Source organism: Triturus cristatus, chromosome 4_2 (assembly GCF_964204655.1).
Source record: "Triturus cristatus chromosome 4_2, aTriCri1.1, whole genome shotgun sequence".
In the NCBI taxonomy this organism is placed as follows: Eukaryota; Metazoa; Chordata; class Amphibia; order Caudata; family Salamandridae; genus Triturus; species Triturus cristatus.
In genome coordinates, this window is record NC_140586.1 from 225092961 (window position 1) to 225113639 (window position 20679).

Here is a 20679-nt window from a genome sequence, read left to right on the forward strand (position 1 = left end):
CTTGTCCATGCTACCACTAGGATAGCTGGTCTATAAGGTTGACTTTACAACCAATCACCATAAGGGTTGTTTGGACTGATATAAGGTGTACATTAGAACTAGTGACATCATACATCAGGCCAACTTCTCACAGAGGCTTCACCGTTTGGATCCATAACGGGCGCTTTCATTTCATGTGGATCCCATCAAGCAATTCCGGGTGGATGACCATCTCTTTGTTGGCTACGTGGGTGCCAAAAAAGGTCAGGCCGTGCACAAACGGACCACCTCTAGGTGGGTCTTTTTGTGCATTAAAGCTTGCTACTCTTTGGCAAAGAAGGATCCCCCAGTGGGACTGGGTGCCCACTCCACCAGGGCGACGGCAGCTACCACTGCTTTGGGAAGGGGAGACCCCCTCAATGACATCTGTCAGGCAGCTACGTGGGCTTCTCTGCACACGTTCACAAAACACTACTGCCTGGACAGCCAAGACCGGAGAGAAGGCTTCTGTGGCCGTTCTGTTCTTTAGGATTTTCTGGTGTGGACTTGGTTCGCAGACCCACTTCCGGGGTTGGTATTGCTGGGGTATCTATTCTTAAGGTAAAGAATCTATAACTAATTGTCTCTTTCAGATGAACAAGTTACTTACCTTCGGTAACGATATATCTGTAAGAGACATAGATTAGTTATAGATTCCTTACCGCCCCACCCATCCTCCCCGTTCTGCGAACTGACTTCTAGGGTTAGAGAATTTTCAGGACCCTAGTTTTGTGCACCAGTGGTCAGTGTTTGCATGGCTCTGCGCTTCTGGCGTGGAATGTCGTGTAAAAGAACTGACGTCAGCACGCAAGGTTGGCGTCAAAGCAGCTACCGTGATATCATCCCGGCGACCACGACACCAACGACGAACGCGGAGCCGTCCGAAGCCACCTTTCGACGCGCAGGGGTACTGCTGACAAAAGAATTCTCCCGGTCCAGTCTGATGCCTGGGGGTAATGCTAAAGATAAGGAATCTATAACTAATCTATTCTCTTACAGATATATTATTACCGAAGGTAAGTAACTTGTTCATTATGTCATTTGAGATGCCATCAGTGATGTCATTTAAGATGTTAATACTGATATCATATGTGAAGTTGTAAGTAGGCTCACAGCCCTAGGCCATGTGCAGCAGATGTTGGGTGCAAGACTAACTTACAACCAGGCCCTTCATCCAACCTTCCTAATGTAGTTAACCCCTACTGCACCTGGCCTTCAGCACCTCTTTTTCTTTTTGGAAATGTTTAGGGTTGCAGACCCTACTGAAGGGCTGGCGGACCTGGGCCAGTACTTCACAAACCCTACCAAGCTCTTGATCACTTGTTGGACCTTCAACAGAAAAAGGGATTCCCAGACCAATTTCATGGTCCACGAACCCAGAGAAAGGTTCAAAAAGGACCAGGACCTATTACCGCTGGTTGGTGGACATGTGTCTACGTTTTGCAGACCTCTGAGGCAGCACTCCACACTTCAAGCACCTCCAGCAGGTGTTGGTTTAATGAATAATGCTTGGTTCTCTTTTAACTTGGATTTAGTTATTTTAGCAACCCTTCCAGCTATTGCTGGTGGATTTCACTGTAAGAGCAGTGCTTAGCTGAACCCATCTTGGACCTGTTGTTTCTCTCTCCGTTTCAGGTGGACTATGGAAAGCTGTCGGACACGCAGTTCAGATCGGGGCTAGGGCACTGGGACTCTTCTTGCGCCCCCAGCGTTCCTGGTCATGTAAGCCACTTGACGCATCAGCAGCGGAGCGCTTCCGTCTGGCTTGCGTAGAGCACAATCTGCAGCCGAAGTTCATTCTACCACACAGCCCCTATCTCATGAACTTGGGGTCTCCAAGGCCAGGTATACAACTTGGAGCAGATAAGGAGGTACTCCCCAACATCAAGGACCTGTATAATATCTACTTGTGCCTCTATGTGTACATCAATTTGTTTGAAGGTTGTATCTGGCAAGCCATAATGGAATGCCGATCAGTGATTTTTCTTGACAGTCTGCATAAAGAACAGTACTGATTTGTGTCTACTGCATCATTAGAGCTCGCACCTAACATTTGCAGGAACACTGCGGTTAAAACTTTTCAGCATAAAAACATCTTCTGCTACTTGAAGGTTTGTATGTGCACATTTCATCCTGAATAAACGTGCTGATCACCCAAAAGCAAAATTAGCTAGGTCATTAGACAGGTCTCCTCCTCCTTTCTATTCTGGATACGAAACTGAGCAACATAACTATTAGTTCAGAACGTTGCAATAAGCTTAGTGCCGAACACTCGGGCAGATGTACCATTGTAGCAGTTTGTGAGTCATTAATAGCGATTTTTAGAGAATCGCTATTAAGGACTCGCAAAATGCTATGTAGGTAGTAATCGCAATAATTTTTGCAATTCCTAAATATCGCTTCATTGCGCATTGCAAATTGCGATTTGCAATTAAGGAATCCCTTCCCATTCATTCCTCTGGGCCAAGAGGCCAATAGGAATGAATGAGAATTGCATGCGCAATTTGCGAGTACCCAATAGGCACTCGCAAATTGCGCATGCAATTTCAAGAGTGCAAGGGTTCCAAAAGGACACCCTGTTGCACCCCGAAAATGTGCATGTGTGCACATGTGGCGCATATACATGCCCTAAGGGCATGTATGTGTGCCACATAGCACTTTGAAAAAAGCAAAAAAGTGCTTTTTTCGAGGAAATTGCAAACTACCACCAACTTGAAGTTGCTGGTAATTTGCGATCCCTTACAGCAATATCACAATTTGCAATGGCTCCTAGAATAGCATTTAGGGAATCGCAAATTGCGATTCTCTAAATGCATGCGCAAAATAGGGAATTGCAAATTTTGCGATTCTTTATTTTGCGAGTAGGTTTTAGTTTCCTACATTGCACACAGCTAAATTGCGATCGCAAGCACTGAAATTCTGCGAATTTCAGCGTTTGCGATCGCAATTTAGCTTGATACATCTGGCCCATAGTTTCCAAAGAAAGATATTCATTCTAAGCAGTCAAGACTTTCCTGTCATCCACACACTCTAGAGCATAGATTCCGTCGGCGGTTTTCATTCATTCCAGTAGCAGAAACATCCTTCTGAGATTTCAAAATGCTTATGTACCCTGTAAACACAAAACATGGTAATCATTCAAAAGCTCCGCTTTAAGCCTTGCAAATATATACAAAAGCTATATTGCTGACGATATCTCATATTTTCAGAAGAACGAGGAGATCATTCAGCCCATCTTTCTTAGGCATTCAGCTTTTCTAACCCACAACTCTTTGCAGGATTCAAGAAGATGGTTGTAATGCTACCTGTCGTTAGTCTTCAATTATTTCTTATTCTTTCTGTTGTTGTGACATCCAGGAAGTAACCCTTTGCAGTACTCCTTATTGTATATAGTTTTGTGATATTTGGCAGTGTACAAGGTTCATATGTTTCTTACCATCTTCCCACTTGTAGATGTGTGTGAGAAGAGCCGAGCCATGCTGGTGGAGGAGATGCAACGCTGTCAGCAGCTGGGCTTGACACTCTACAATCTACACCCAGGCTCCAGAGTGGGTGCCATGTCAGTGGACGAGTGCTTGGACCGCATTGCAGAGGGTCTCAACTATGCTCACAAGGAGGTGGAGGGAGTGACCACAGGTAACTGATCTCGAAGTGATCAAAACACCTTGAAGTCAGCCGAGACTACGTCTAAACTGTCCTCTCTACTGCAGTTGACCGGGCCTAGAGAGATCTTTTCCCCAGGTGTAAAAGTGGCAACCTGTGTATTTATTTCCCTTTTACAGTCTACTGAGACCATGAAGACCAAGCGGTAATGAGCGCTGTATCCCGGTGCCAATACCTGTAACCAATGTAAGCTTTAAAGGTAACAGGGTCTATTTCCATTTGCAATCCTGTGAGCCATACCAGCCCTTGGGGCAACAGGCTACGCATCCCTGTGCCATCCCTGAAATACGTTTTGTATCCCTGTGCCAAACCTCGGATGCCACTCTGACTTACAGGTGATGGACTCTCTCTGTAACAATCATATGACCTATTCCACCCACCTCATAGACTATCTAGCACTCTGCCAGTCACTAAAGCTCAGCTTAGCAATGACAAAACTGAGCTTTTTGGCACAGATTATAGGTTATTTCTCTGTTTATCCTAAACTTTGATTGCTTTCTTACTTTCTCTTTTCTTCTCCTCTAAACCCCACCTCTTTTCTGTGAATAAAGTCTTGGAGAACATGAGCTGCCAAGGGACAACTGTGGGAGGCCGGTTTGAGGAGCTGCGTGGGATCATTGATCGAGTGGCGGATAAATCCCGAGTGGGTGTGTGCCTTGACACATGCCACGCCTTTGCAGCAGGTGAGCTAATATTGCTGTGTTGCTACCTTTACTGATGAATGGAATGAACCGTCTGCAGGAGGATGGTATGGGGGCCATATAATGGAGCTCAAAAGTTTGTATGCCTTACTATGCTGTTGGAAGAAAGTCTTGTTTTCATGGTTACTTTATTATCTCCAGGTCATGACCTTTCACAGAAAGATGGTCTAGATAAGATGCTGCAGGAGTTCAGCCAAGTAGTGGGGCTGTATTACTTGAAGGCTCTACACCTCAATGATTCCAAAGGTGAGTGCATGTTGGTGTTGGGATTTGTCATCTGCAGCCTGCTTTTCATTGTGGACTGCCACACAACCAGCTGGTTTTGTACCACCAATTCTGCACTCACATGTTCCCAGAGAGAGTTGACTATGCTTTCAGTGAAAGTGATAACTTTAGAGTGTCCTCAACATCAGATGGCTAATCGTCGGGCCCCTTGCTATTTCATCACAAAAAAATAGCCTGTGATGGGAGTACTGTTTTTTCAAAAATTGCTTTGTGAAATGTACTCTGTGCACACTGTTTACTACAGTATTTGAACTTTCATAGGTTCACATTCTTGAGTCATTCCCTGTCGTTGAGATGGGAGTCCCTGGTACCATATGATAGTAATACAGTGTTAAGGATAGAGCATGAAGGCCCTAGGCCCTTCAATTTTGCAACCTATTGTAGTCTATTTAAAAAAGAGACCAAACTTATACTTCCGCCAAACAGGCTGCTTTGTCCTCTAGAACACTCCTGAGAGAAGCTTCAGGCCCTCAGATTTGCTACCGCACGTCGTGCAAGGAAGTCTGCACTGAGCTCTGCTCAGTTTCTCCTCCTTGGATACTTTCAAGAGAATATTTCCAATACTCTGATGCTGTGGAAATATTTACCTTCTACCTACAGTGTTTTCTTCCATAGAAATCTAATTTCATTTAAACAGCATGTAAGACTAGAAGAAAAGACTCTTCAGAGCCTGCCAGACCTGCAGTAAAAAGAGACTTCACACTGAAGATCCGCACCAAGACTGCCAAGGACTGTAAGGTATTTCTTACCTTTTCAACCAGTACTTTGAAGGATAGAGAAGGAAGGCTGGTTATCTGGCTTCAAAAGCTCAAAACTAGAAAAGAGACAGTTTTGTACTCTTATACTGAGGACTCCTCTTCGTCCTCTAGAAGATCACATAAGAGGGAGAGATCACCCCATTCCCGAACCTCCTCTGAGCAGCCTGGGAAAGCCTAAAAAAGACCACCCATGGGCCTTCCAAAGGCCACAGTGTGAGAAGTTGGCCTGATATATGATGTCACTAATTCTAGTGTACACCTTGTATCAGTCCAAACAACGCTTATGGTGATTGGTTGTAAAGTCAACCTTATAGACCAGCTATCCTAGTGGTAGCATGGACAAGAGCAGTCTTAGGCTAAACTCTGTATGGCATGTGAAGCCAGCTGTTATACCATTTGTAATCCCTTGAATACCAAATGAAAGGACACCACTACAGATATATAAAAATAGAATGTATTTATTCTAGTCAAAATACCCTCAGCACTCTTTATGAGATTCGAGGTAAGTACAACACAGTCTTATTTAAGCATACATTAAGTCACACAGGCAAGTAATACAGTTAGGCCCTCGGGGCCACGCAAACCATATACTAAGTAAGTGGTATAAGAACCACTGTCACAAACACAGGATAGTAAACATAAAGGGTCAACCCATATGAAGTCACTGGGACCTGGGTAGGGAACAGTATAGAGAAAAGTGGTCCCAGCATACAGTTCATTCAAAGCAAAACATTAAAGGGACACAATTAGACGAACAACTCAAAAAAGTTCGAATGCCATTTAATCACACCGAACATGTTAAGATGTTTCAAATGGAATCAGCAAATTTAAGCAACAATTTGAAGAAGTAAAGCACGTGCCCAAAGAGAAGGGTGGGGGGGTGAGTGAATTAGTGCGGAATTTGGAAGGAAGTGAACACAGTGGTAAAATTACTAAATTACACTCAAATTGGACGGCATACTTGAGTCTCTGCCGTATTTAGAACACAGATTAAATCATAATCACAATATCGACAATTCTGAGTAATGCCATATAGAAACAATCACAGTGCATCATGTACTGTTGACGATATTGGCCAAAGATGTTGAGTCGACGTTTCGACCCCTTGAGTGTTGTAGGTGTTGGATGCAACCTTACGAAGTGGGGTCTTCATCAGGACTGGGATAAACACAAAGGGAGGGTGGGCACCATGTCTGTCGGAGGACAGGCCTCTAAGACGTCCGAAGGCCGTCAGAGAGAGAGGGATTCAAAACTCCTCGGCGGTAACAAACGGTCATAGAGAGTGGTGGACACCATAGACCGCAATTCTTGGGGGTTGTGTCTTAAAATTCATGAAAAAGCATTGCCTGGAAATAAATCCAGGTGATCTGGAAGGTCGAACTGCTGGAAACAAATCGCCGCTAGTTCACCAACAGGGAATAAATCCTACGTCTCTGCGTCTGCATACATTTGTTGACACTGTAAGCAACTTCTTAACAGTTAGACTAATGTCAATTACCATATCAATTTGTACCTAGCCGTGAACAAGTCGCATGTACAATAATACTAGAGGCGACGAAACACGTGTTGGCTTGGAAACCACTGTGAAGACTGTGAAATTACTATGGGAACAAGAACATTAAATTGAAGAAAGTTATAAGAAAGAAACGGAGATTCACTTATTGTGTTACATGTTTTACTTGACGTAATAATCTATGTAAACTTTATTTCTGCGTGTGCTTGGGTACCTTTGTTCATGATTTTTTGTGGCTCTGGCCACAATCCTTTAGGGAGGCTAGTGGTTCTCCCCTACCCTTGAGCACCGTCACTGATTTAGAACTTCACTAATACCGGGTGTACTCACTACAAGCGCCTATTTTCTATTAAAAATACCACTGCCTAGTTCAAAAACTACTCTGATCTCCTCACCATTCAGACTGGGAGGAAGAATATCCCAGTTAATACAACGTTGGCAAGAGATAACATCAGACCAATGGTTCCTAGACCTTGATCAATTCGGCCACACCCTAGAATTCATTCAGAACCCACCATTAAACCCACAGCCCACCTTCAGTCTGAAACATCTACAAATGCTCAAGTTGGAGGTTAAGACCATGCTTCGGTAAGGAGAGATAGAGAGGGTCCCTCTATTGCAACAAGGGAAGGAATTCTATGGCTGTTTCTTCCTGATTCGCAAAACGTGGAAGGAATGACGGCCTCTACTCGACCTCCGAGATCTAAACACACATCTCAAAAAGAATCATTCTGCATGGTAATGTTACAAGATATTCTACGTCTAAACCGTGAAGATTATATGTCAACTCTCGACCTACAAGATGCATATTTTCACATCCCCATCCATCCTTTCCACAAGAGAATCCGAAAGTTCACTGTAGTCAACAGCCACTACCAGTTCAGGGTTCTTCGTTTTGGTCTGAAGTCAGCCCCTAGGATATTTTAAAACTGTCTTGCTCTGGTAGCAGCCTTCCTAAGGAAAACAAAAACACCAGGTGCTCCCATACTTAGACGACTGGCTCATCAAGGCGCATTCCGGTCAAGCAGCACAAAAATCAACAAAAGCTTGCATAGCCCTTTTCAACGAGCTAAGTCTCACTCTGAATTAGAAAATGACAAGCCCACAACCATCAAGGAATATAACCTTTTTGGGAGCAACACTAGATACTGTAATCTGGGCCACTGGAATTGTGCGGTAGGAGAGGGCCAAATTATGCAGAGGGGTTCAGTAAATTATGTGGCAAGGAAAAGTCAATTATGCTGCATTATGCAGCACATTTTGTAATAATATTACTTCATTATTTTGTCATTTTTAAACTTGGTAACACCGTCTAGGCATTGGTTGCACCTCATTAACACAATTTTAATACTCACATCTAGCAATAAGCAACAAAAAGGATACCAGTCCAGCTTTCCAAAGGGCCTTTCAGTGCGCTGCATTACGTATCTGAAAGAAACACGTTAGTTAGATTCCTCACCTTAGAATATCCCCAGGCGTCAGGCTGGATCCGGAAAGATTTTTGTAGCAATACCCCTTGCGCGTCGCTAGGCGTCATCTGCGGCTCCGGGTCCGTCGTTGGCGCCGTGCGCCGGAATGATGTCGTCGGAGTACTTAGACACCGCCCTCGCGCGCTGACGTCAGTTCTTCTTTTTTCCGCGCCAGACAGCGCCAATCCGGGAAGAGCTTACCCCTTAGTCACTTTTTGACTCAAACCTTTTTGACTCTTTTTGGTCTTCTGTCGACTCGACTCTGGTGCCGGTAGGATGCCTGGGTTTAAAGCCTGTGACTCCTGTCATCGACTGATGTCGGTGACTGACCACCATTGCCGGTGCCTTTACTGCCTGGGGGTCGACCACGACGCGGAGTCGTGCCTCGATTGTCAGGCCTTGACCTCGAAAGCTAGGCGGGAGCAGTCCCGTAAGCTTCTCGAGCTTCGGCACTCGGCTCCGCGCCGTTCACGGTCCTGGTCCAGGAGGAGGTCCAAGGACCGGTCGCGGAGCCGCAGCCACCATCATCGCTCATCGGACTCGAAGTCTTCGGGTAAGTCGAAGCGATCAAAGAAGTCCAAGAGGCGACAACGCTCTTCTGACTCCCCTCGCCGGTCGCGCGACTCGGCCGAGGGTCAGGGTGGTCCCACCCCCGCGGCTCTGTCGGAGCCGCAAGAGCCGCGTCCGTCTCCATACCCGCCGGTCCCTGGGACTGACGCGACTCCGGCAGAGGTCAGTGCCTTCCTCTCGGCCATGAGGGGCCTGGCTCCGCCGTCGATGCCTGCCGGCGCGCCTTCGGGGCCCCGCGGGCTCGACTGGGCGACCTCGCGTGCCGGCGGCTCCGGCCCCGTCGACGACTTTGGTCCCGACGCCGCATGTCCCCGAGGGATCCAGGCCTGGATCTCTGCCGGTCGACCTCACGACGCCTCCTCCGCCGGCGCCGACACCGGTTCTGCCTCTGGCGCCGTCTCCGGACGACGCCGTTCCCCGGTTTAGCCCCTGTACGGGCCCGGCGCCGGCGCGGCGCCGCTCGATGCCGCACCCGACGCCGATGGATGAGCATTTCATCTACCGCCCGGCTCCTCCTGTTTATCAGGAATCGGATGACGGGGGCGACTGGGAGGGGTCTGAGGACCCTATGGCCAGACAGGGCCAACTTTCACAGGACTGGGCAGACGAACTGGGGGATGCCAGTGGTCTGGACACCTCCCCGGACGCTGGTTTCATCTCTCCTCCGACTGTGGCCACGGAGGAAGGTGCAGCTTTCTCAGTGCTGCTGCGCAAGGCGGCCGAAGCCCTGGGGCTCGAGTTGCCTGCTGTGGCCGTGAGGACTAACATCCTCGCAGAGGTGCTTCAACCGTCAGCAAGCTCCTCAGAGCCTCTGCTGCAGTTCAATGAGGCCCTCATAGACATTCTGCAGGGGACTTGGTCCAAGCCCTCCACAGTTCCTCCTGTGGATCGGAACGTGGCCCGGCGCCACCGCCCTGCTCCGGGCGACCCCAGTTTCCTGTCCCAACACCCCACCCCCGAGAGTCTAGTTATCCAGGCCTCCACTTCCCAATCCTCCTTCCGGTCCGCTCCTCCGGATCGGGAATCCAAGAGGCTGGAACAGTTCAGAAAGAAGCTGTTCTCTTCCCTGAGTTTGGGCCTGCGGTCTTTGAACACCGCTTGCCTCTTGGACTGTTTCTCCCACTCTCTGTGGGATACGGTGGAGGACGTGCTGCCCCTGTGTCCGGAGGAGGCCCAGACATGTCTCTCCCAGGCGCTTGCTGACGGGCGAGATGCAGCACGACATGCCATACGGTGTGGACTAGACACCACGGACTCGCTGGGTAGGGCGATTTCCACCACGGTGGCGCTCCGTCGCCACGCCTGGCTGCGGTCCACGTCTTTCTCAGGGGATGTCCAGAGTACCCTCATGGATATGCCCTTTGATGGCACTCGCCTTTTTGGTGACAAGGCGGATAGTGCGCTGGCTCGTTTTAAGGACTCCCGGGCCACGGCCAAGTCCTTCGGTCTCTCGGCCCCGTGGCCGCATACTTCCGCCTTTCGCCCCTTTCGTGGCCAGGGAAGGGGCGCCTCCTCACGTCTGCCTAGCCACCAGCTGCAGAACCAACCTGCACGCGGTCGCGGACGTGGATTCCGCCGTGGCGGTACTGGAGGACAACTTGCCGGTCAGTCCACATCCACCCCGGCAGCATCTGCCTCAAAGCCCTCCTAGTCCGAGCTTTCAGGCCCATTCCACACCAGTGGGCGGCAGAGTTCGCCATCACCTGCTCCACTGGCGATCCATCACATCGGACAGGTGGGTGATGCAAATCGTTCGAAGGGGCTACTCCCTCCCCTTCGAGACGACCCCTCCAGCCATGCCACCGCATATCGGAGGATCACTTGAATCTTCTGCGGGAGGAAGTTACGGCCCTCTTGGCCAAAGAGGCAGTCGAGCGCGCTCCTGGTCCAGAAGTAGGCCGTGGTTGCTATTCCCACTACTTTCTGGTTCCCAAGAAGGGCAAAGGGGGCCTACACCCTATCTTGGACCTCCGGAGCGTCAACGCCTTCCTCCGGAAGGAACGGTTCAAGATGCTAACTTTAGCTCAGGTTCTGGCTGCCCTCGACCCTGGAGACTTGATGGTAGCGTTGGACTTGCAGGACGCCTATTTTCACATCCCCGTCCTGCCGGCCCACTGGCGTTACCTGCGGTTCACGGTGGGACAGGAGCACTTTCAGTTCACCGTGCTCCCCTTCGACCTCACCAGTGTCCCTCGGGTGTTCACGAAAGTGATGGCGGTGGTCGCAGCTCATCTACGCAGATCGGGGGTTCCAGTCTTCCCCTATCTCGACGACTGGCTGTTGAAGGCGGACTCGCCCCAGCAAGTTGTCTCCCACCTCCAGACTACGGCCGACCTCCTGCATTTGCTGGGGTTCTCCATCAACGTGCCGAAGTCACACCTGAGACCCTCCCAGCAGCTCCTCTTCATCGGAGCGGTTCTCGATTCGGCGCAGTTCCGGGCCTATCCTCCGAATCAGCGGGTCCGGGATATTCAGGCTCTGATTCCCATCTTTCGGCCTCTATCCTGGGTTTCGGTCAGGTTGCTGCTGCGGCTTCTGGGGCTGATGGCCTCCTGCATCCTGTTGGTGCATTACGTCAGGTGGCGAATGCGGGCTCTGCAGTGGGACCTGAAGTTTCAGTGGGCCCAGCATCGAGGCAAACTGTCCGACCATGTCTTGATCTCAGAGGGCACTGCGAAACAGTTGCAGTGGTGGCTCATGGACCGCGATTGGGTCAGGGGCAGATGCCTCACCCTTCCCCAACCGGAGCATGTAGTAGTGACGGACGCGTCCTTCCTGGGATGGGGGGGCCTTATGGGAGAGGCGGAGATCAGAGGCCTCTGGTCTCCGGCGGAGTCTCAACTCCATATCAACTTGTTGGAGCTGAGAGCGATCCGGCTTGCACTGAAAGCCTTCCTTCCCTCTGTCCGGGGAAGTGTCGTGCAGGTGTTCACGGACAACACCACCGCCATGTGGTATTGCAACAAACAGGGCGGGGTGGGGTCGTGGACCCTTTGTCAGGAGGCTCTGCGCCTCTGGACATGGCTGGAACACCAGGGCATCATCCTGGTGGTTCAACATCTGGCAGGCTCTCTGAACAGCAGAGCAGACGAACTCAGCCGCCGGTGCATGATGGATCACGAATGGCGTCTGAACTCGGACGTGGTGCAAGGTCTCTTTCTGCAGTGGGGAGAGCCTTGGTTAGATCTATTTGCCACCGAAGAGAGCGCGCAATGTCAGCAGTTCTGCGCGTTGGAATTTCCAAGGCGGCACACGCTCGGAGACGCTTTTCGTCGCGAGTGGAGTTGCGGTCTGTTGTATGCCTTTCCGCCTATACCACTTCTGCCCAGAGTGCTGAAGAAGATCAGGCGCGACCGGGCCCAAGTCATCTTAGTGGCTCCGGATTGGGCACAAAGATACTGGTATCCCGAGCTACTCAGTATGTCAATCGATCCTCCGGTACGACTGCCTCTTCAGGAGGACCTTATGTCGCAGCAGCAGGGGACGGTCCTCCACCCGAACCTGTCCAGTCTCCACCTCCATGCGTGTAGATTGAGCGGCGACAGTTGATGCCATTTGACTTGCCTCCTGAAGTCTGTGATGTGATTCTGGCAGCCAGGCGTCCCTCCACAAAATTGGTATACGCCTGCAGGTGGAACAAATTTGTGGCATGGTGCACAGCAAAGGCTGTGGATCCCCTTTCTGCCCCTCTTTCTGAGGTTCTACAATTTCTTCTTTCTTTGGCCCAGCAGGGCTCTGCTCTGGGCACCTTGAAAGGTTATCTTTCTGCAATCTCTGCTTTCTTACGGCTTCCTGATCAGCCTTCTCTTTTCAAGTCCCCTGTTGTTTCGCGTTTTCTTAAAGGCATTACTCACATGTTTCCTCCTGTCTCTTTCGTAATGCCTCAGTGGGATTTGAATCTTGTCTTGACCTTTGATGTGCGCTCCCTTTGAGCCTCTTCACAATTGTCCCCTTCGTCTTCTGACTCTTAAGACTGCTTTCCTGGTAGCTATCACCTCAGCTAGACGGGTGAGTGAGCTCCAGGCTCTGTCATCTAAACCTCCCTTTCTTTCTGTTCATCCGGACAAGGTTGTCCTCCGGACTCGTCCTTCTTTTCTTCCGAAAGTGGTGACCCCCTTTCACATCGGGCAATCGTCACTTTGCCCACCTTCTTTCCGCCTCCGCATCCTTCGAAAGAGGAAGAGAGACTCCACCGTCTGGACCCCAAACGTGCGCTGTCCTTTTATTTGGACCGCACCAGACAGTTCCGGGTGGACGACCAACTTTTTGTTGGATACGTAGGTGCTAAGAAGGGGAGGGCTGTACACAAGCGGACCATCTCACGGTGGGTCATCTTGTGTATAAAGGTTTGTTACTCCTTGGCGACAAAGGACCCTCCTGTTGGGCTGAGAGCCCATTCCACCCGGGCCACAGCGGCGACTACTGCCTGGGACGGGGAGTTCCCTTGCAGGACATCTGTCAGGCGGCGACGTGGGCCTCACTGCACACGTTCGCCAAGCACTATTGCCTGGACAGCCAAGTCCGGAGAGATGGCTTCTTTGGCCGTTCTGTTCTCCAGGACTTTCTGGTGTATTCTTGGTTCGCAGACCCTCCACCGGGGTTGGTATTGCTGGGGTATCTATTCTAAGGTGAGGAATCTAACTAACGTGTTTCTTTCAGATGAACAAGTTACTTACCTTCGATAACGATGTATCTGTAAGAAACATTAGTTAGTTAGATTCCTCACCGACCCACCCATCCTCCCCGCTCTGCGAACCGACATCTAGGGTTAAGGTCATCCTGTTCAGGGCCCTAGACTTTTTGGCACCAGTGTCGGTCTCTTGCATGGCTCTGCGTTCCTGGTGCGGAAAGCTATGTACAAGAACTGACGTCAGCGCGCGAGGGCGGCGTCTAAGTACTCCGACGACATCATTCCGGCGCACGACGCCAATGACGGACGTGGAGCCGCAGATGACGCCTAGCGACGCGCAAGGGGTATTGCTACAAAAATCTTTCCGGATCCAGCCTGACGCCTGGGGATATTCTAAGGTGAGGAATCTAACTAACTAATGTTTCTTACAGATACATCGTTACCGAAGGTAAGTAACTTGTTCATCTGGCTTCATGGGGATCCCCAAACGGTTGTACAATCTAACTATGGTACGGCCGTCACGCGACTTGAGGGGCAAATTAGTAGGTGGATTAAACTACCGCTATCCTTTGCAGATCGCATAGCACTCATGAAGATGATAGTACTACCACGCTTTTTATATCTATTTTTAAACATACCCGTGCAGCTAACACAGCATTTTTTTGGTCAGCTTCGCTCTCTCTTGATCACGCTGGCGTGGGGAGGTAAAAAGCCTCGTCTTAGATGGGAAACACTTACACTTCCGTATGAGCGAGGAGGGTTTGCAGCGCCAGACTTTCATTTATACTATCTCTGTGCGCAGGCCCATTATGCATATTATTGGCAGCATAACCCGGCTTATATACCGCACGTAGTGGTGGAGGCTGATGCGGTACACCCCTTGCCACGTAAAGCTATGATAGTTAACAAATATAGAGTCTGTGAGAAAGGGGAATTTGATACTGTCCAAACTACAGCTAGGGCCTGGCGTGAGCTGGGAAAGCGGGAAGGGAAAGTGCCGTTATATGCCCCCGGCATGCCCTTATTGCACCACTCCGCGCTCTCTGTCACACAAGAAGCTGGTGCGTTAAGAATTCTTTGTGACATGGGTCTTAACACCATGGCGGATGCGTTTCCTGGGGGGCAGTTTGTAACGTCAGACAATGTACCCATAGGGGGGAGCGCCAAACCCATGCAGTTGTTTGTTTAGGCTAGGCTGCGCTCGGCTGTGCGTATGCTATATCCACAATTCCCTGCAGAACCACAGACATTAGAAGCACTGCAACTTATATACGTTACTACATCTAGAGCCAAGTTAGTCACAAGACTATATAATGCGTCCCAAGGGGAGGTGGCCGCAATGGAAATGTTCGCGTTATCTAAATGGAATGATGCTCTCCCTGAACCACTCTCTGAACAAGAATGGGCTACCTGCTGTCGTCTGACGGGCCAGTTGACAGCGAATGGGAACCTGCGACTGGTTCACTTCAAATATTTACACCAACTGTATTATACTCCAGCTCAGCTGTATAAGTATGGATTGTGGGATTCTGACCAGTGCAAGCGCTGTGGCGCCTCAGGTGCCAGTTTCTATCATTTAGCAAGGGACTGCCCAAAGGTACAGGAGTACTGGAGGTCCATCACGCAAATTCTGCAGAAGATGGTGGGGCTCACCATAGTTTGTGCTCCGCAGCTTTGTCTCTTGGGTGCTGTATCGAGCATCATGCCCACTCATAGGAAATTTGTAGCTATATCCTTATTACTTGCTAAACGCAGAGTGTCCATGGGTTGGGGGAGTAGGGCCGCGCCATCTACCAAGCTCTGGTTGCAGGACCTGACATATTGTCGGGACCAACTAGCGTGTTATGCTGAGGAATTGCCAACTACGTCCAGGCCTCGTGATATTTGGGGTCCACTCACTGCCTATCTGCTAACAGTATCAAATGGGTGAGGAAAGGTGGGGTAGATAGGTAATTATAATTTGTCCTCTCTGGGGCTTGGCGAGCCACTGTATTGTTCATCCTCCTGTAGGATGCCCTTGGATGTGGTGCCATGTCTGTGTATCTCTCTAGTGCCGAATTCTTGTAATGCTGTGTGCTGGCATATGGGTTGTTTTTTATTTGTACGGAATGTCGGTATACTGCCAAAGCTCTGATTTGTATATGAATGTCTTGAACTTGGTTGTTCTTCTGTAAATGCAAAAAATCAATAAAAAAAAAAGAGTTGCTGGCAGAGACTTCAATTCAGAGTCCTTCCGTTTGGTCTACGGTCAGCACCCGGTGTGTTTACGAGGGTCCTAGCACCGGTGGCTGCACACCTTCGTCTGGAAGGAATTCAAATGTTCCCATACTTGGACGACTACCTTATCGAGGCGAATTCTTTTCAAACCACAAACGCACATGTTCAGAGATGTCTGTCACTGTTCCAATCTCTGGGTCTCTCCATAAACTTTGAAAAATCTCATCTGATTCCATCACAGAGAAAGACCTTTCTTGGGAGCCACATTGGACACCCAGCTAACTCAGGCCTTCGTCTCAAAAGAAAGACAACTCAAGATCTGCAAACTAGCTCGTTTATTGCTATCAAAAGAGTGCGTTTCAGTCCGTCTGTACAAGTCTTTCCTAGGGATGATTTCATCCTGCATCCCTTTGCCGTTTCAGAATTAGACCATTGCAAGAAGAACTCAACCTTCAATGGTTGCAGATTTCGGGGTCTTTCGATTATATCGTTTGCATCACTCCTCGGATGCAAGAAGCCTTCCTTTGGTGGACTCAAATAAAGAACGTAAGGGAAGGATGTGCATTCCTGGTCGAACTGCCGAATTTCACTATAACCACAGATGCTTCCCTCGAGGGATGGGGGCGCACCTTCAAGGGATGATGGTCAACGGCAGGTGGAGCTTCCAACAAAAGAAGTGGCATATCAATCTTCTGGAGTTGCGAGCCATTTTCTTGGCCCTGAAGTCATTTCGAACCGTAATTTGGGGAGCCTCAGTACTAATTCGAACAGACAATACTACAAGTATGCATTACTTGAACAAGCAGGGAGGGACGAAGTCAGCCCTACTATCTCAACATGCTCAAGAGATCTGGGACTGGGCGATTCGTCACAAGATCAGCCTTTCAGCTATTCATGTTCCAGGAGTCTCCAATGTTCTAGCGGATTCCCTCAGCAGGTCAACAATATACAATCACGAGTGGGAGCTACATCAACCAACTTTAAACCGAGTCTTTCGAGAGTGGGGCCACCCCGATCTAGACCTGTTTGCGACCAGCCAGAACCGCAAATGCCCATCCTTTGCAAGTTGGGTTCTCCACAACGACTCATGCGGGAATGCGTTTTCGATGAATTGGTCGCAGATATATGCCTACGCCTTTCCTCCGATTCCGTTGGTTCCCAGGGATCTCCGCAAGATCAAGAAACAACCTTGCCGCGTGATACTCATTGCTCCCAGATGGCCTCGCCAATACTGGTTAACCAAACTTCTCCTTCTCTCGGAGTGCGATCCCATACAGTTTCAACCAATACCGAACCTTCTGTCCATGCAGAACGGACGGATCTGTCACCCGGACTCAGCATCTTTGAGATTAGCAGCATGGCTCCTCAGCACCTTGAATTCGCACACCTAAATATTCCTGCGGACTGTCAGGACGTTTTAGCTAATGCTCGAGCGCCTGCTTCTATTAAAACGTACAAGCTAAAATGGAAGAGATTTTGCATGTGGTGTCAATCTGTCAATATACATCCGATTCATGCCAAACCAGAACAAATGTTACCGTTATTTCTTCACTTGGCAAAATCGGGCCTATCCCATTCTACTTTGAAAGTGTTCTTGGCGGCGATTTCAAGGTTTCGGCAGGATGGTTTTAATTCTCTTTATTCAAATAGTCATTCAGCAATTCTTCAAGGGATTGTTTTGGATGTTTCCCCCTATTCGGCGTCCACCTCCATCCTGGCATCTTAATGTAGTGCTTACACAACTTATGCGGCACCCCTTTGAACCTATTCCTAAAGCGGACTTAAAGTTCCTTTCATGGAAAGTTTCTTTGCTATTGGCTCTAACATCAGCAAGGAGAGTCAGTGACATTCAAGCTTTCACTATTAAGCCACCTTTTCTTCAATTCACCTCAAAATCAGTAGTGCTACGCACCAATCCCAGCTTCATGCCAAAAGTACCTGCGGACTTCCACCTTAATGAACCAATAATTTTTAAGACCTTCTTCCCAAATCTGCTGACACCTGCGGAAAGGGCCTTGCATTCCCTTGACATCAGAAGATGTCTCAAGTTCTATTTACAACGGACTGCAATAATCCGTAAATCGGACCAACTGTTTGTGGCCTATGGTAGACTACGTCAAGGATATTCTGTTTCCAAACCGACCATAGCTTGTTGGATTTCTGCTGCAATTTATCTATGCCATCAACAGGCGGGAAGACCGTTGCAGACAACACCTAGGGCGCATTCTATGAGACCAACTTCTTCAACTACCGCTCTCTTTGCCGGTGTGCCTCTTCATCAAATCTGCAGAGCGGCAACTTGGTCCAACAGACACACTTTTACCAAGCACTACTGTTTGGAGGCCTCAAGCGATGCAGATGCGTCGGTGGGACAAGCTGTTCTCCGCAATCATTTTAAATAAGGTGAGCCTCTGTTCTCCCTCCTCCACTATGCTCTTTTTTAGATGCTTATTACATACTGTTTCTATGTCATGAAATTGTTCTGCATATGTTGAACACAAATGTATTTATGTAGGATTATGACAATTCTGGTTCTTCATTGCATGATATATGTATCAAAATTTGGAGTACGCCGGAATTAGCTAATTATAGAGCTGAGCTCGCAGAGATCTTGCGCCTATCTAAAGCGGTACAAATCCCATGGTTAAACTACATTAAGCAAACATTTGAAATGTTAGGAAGACCAGAATTGTGGGTTAATCCATGAAACGCATGTTGCAAGATCCCATGGTTAAACTACATTAAGCAAACATTTGAAATGTTAGGAAGACCAGAATTGTGGGTTAATCCAGGAAACGCATGTTGCAAGATCTATCGCAAATCTATTGCAAAGATTTATTATGAGCACAAGCTACGTGTCTCAATTGAGAGCTCACCTGAGGGGTCCTTATCCAACTACTTCCTTGGATTTAAAGATTCATATCACCTAGAGCCCGTCTTTGACGATGTAGGCCCTCAAAATACTAGGAAGTTATACATGCAGTGGCGATACGGCACTCTTCCCCTCAGGGAATACACCGCTCGCTGGACCAAACCCCAGCTTCCGGCGCATTGCCCAGCATGTGCACATCCGCGAGAGAATGACCTGCACATTATATTTTTTTGTCCAGTCTACCAAAGAGCTAGAAACTATTGGCTTGTCCCTCTCCTCAAAAATCTTGGTTTCAGGCACTATCTTCCAGCTTATAGAATTTTAAAGACAGATTTATCTGCCCATATTGTATTTGCAGTCGCAAAATTCCTAACAGCAATGTGGCGTATCCGCAATCGCTGTATTAAGACTAATATGGGTTCTTGAATATTTTCGATGATTTTAACCAAATTGTTTTCTGATTGTTTTTTACTCTTTCAATTGCAACCTTCTTATTGTGTAATGTATAATTGTATAATTGTTGCATTCTTTTATGGTCTAAACTGACCGAAATAAAGATCATGATGATGATGATGATGATATGTATTTATATACCGTTTTTACATATATATATATATATATATATATATATATATAGATATGTATATATACTATGGTACAAAGGGAGTCTTACGAGCATTATGTTCTGTACTGCTATCTACTCTGATTCAGGCATGTGAATCTATGAAAGACACCCTAATACTGGAGAAGAACAATAGTTACTTACCTGTAATCTGTGGTTCTCCAGTATTGGTATCTTTCATAGATTCACATGCAACCTGCCCACCTCCCCTCAGAGGCTGGTTAAGGCTATCATACTTTGGTTCACTCCTGTGCGAGAAAATCTGAGAGCCTGAGCCTCTGGGGAGAACATTCTGGTGGGTGCTGTCGCCTGATTGGCTGCAGTTTGGAGTATACATAATGACTATGATAGTCATAAGTGTGGAAGTTTTTTCTTGTAGCTTAGGGCTACTTTACTTCCTGGTTTTATGTTACCAAGGTTTTTTGGTTATTATATGCATAATTATTGCTTTTTTTTATGTACCGTGGGACTCCCACTCCGACGACGGGGAATGATTCAGGCATGTGAATCTATGAAAGACACCAATACTGGAGAACCACAGATTACAGGTCAAGTTATTCCGCACAATGCCTATAATATAATGTCTTTTCTGTCTTTCCAGTATACTGAAATGTCATATTTTCAGCGAAATATTATAAGAGACGTTCATGGTAATCGCTTTGTTTATTCTATGTAAAAGGAATATCTTTATAGAATGGTATTCTTAACCACTCACAGTTCAATGTGCCTCACTACTGCTTTATACTCTGGTTCAAGCATGTTAATCTATGAAAGTTCCAATACTGGAGTAGGAAAATAAGTTACTTACCTGTAACTGTAGTTCTCCAGTATTGGAATCTTTCATAGATTCACATGCTACCCACCCACCTCCCCTGAGAAGCTCACCTTTCCCTCCTTTAAGTGGTTCTCTGAGGGACTGGAGCTTCTATTAGGAATGTTCTAGAGGGCAAAGCAGCCTGATTGGCTGAAGTATAAGTTTGGTCTCTTTTGTACATAAGTTATGAAAGGTTGCAACATTGAAAGGCATAGGGCCTTCATGCTCTATCTTTAACATTGTATTACTATTATATGGTATCAGGGACTCCCATCTAACGAGGGGGTATGATTCAAGCATTTGAATCTATGAAAGATTCCAATACTGAGAACTACAGTTACAGTAAGTAACATTTTCATCTTTGGAATGGGTTGATCATCTGAATCCTATTTTAGGCCTCTCCAGGTGTGAGGAATATTCTAAGCATGTCAGTATAAGATGTGAATGCTGCCTCGACATTTTCAGAGCACACACAAAAGAAATTGCACATTATAAAGTTTTAGGCTTCTAAAATAATCAACACCTGAGACCTCTGATGAAGATGCGA

At 47.9% G+C, this 20679-nt stretch overlaps 1 protein-coding gene across 12 annotated transcripts in view; it reads left to right on the forward strand.

The window, feature by feature from the left end:
- The window catches only part of LOC146833473 (uncharacterized), a 511810-nt gene that overhangs the window by 468635 nt on the left and 22496 nt on the right, over nucleotides 1-20679 (forward strand). For 10 of the 12 annotated variants that reach the window (XM_085601304.1, XM_085601299.1, XM_085601303.1 and 7 more), the window contains 4 exons: nucleotides 1654-1863; nucleotides 3472-3654; nucleotides 4233-4364; nucleotides 4524-4628. In XM_085601304.1, coding sequence (XP_085457430.1) covers nucleotides 1654-1863; nucleotides 3472-3654; nucleotides 4233-4364; nucleotides 4524-4628 — 630 coding nt within the window. The remainder of the gene's footprint in view (nucleotides 1-1653; nucleotides 1864-3471; nucleotides 3655-4232; nucleotides 4365-4523; nucleotides 4629-20679) is intronic. The other 2 variants (XM_085601305.1, XM_085601308.1) reach the window with 1 other exon arrangement.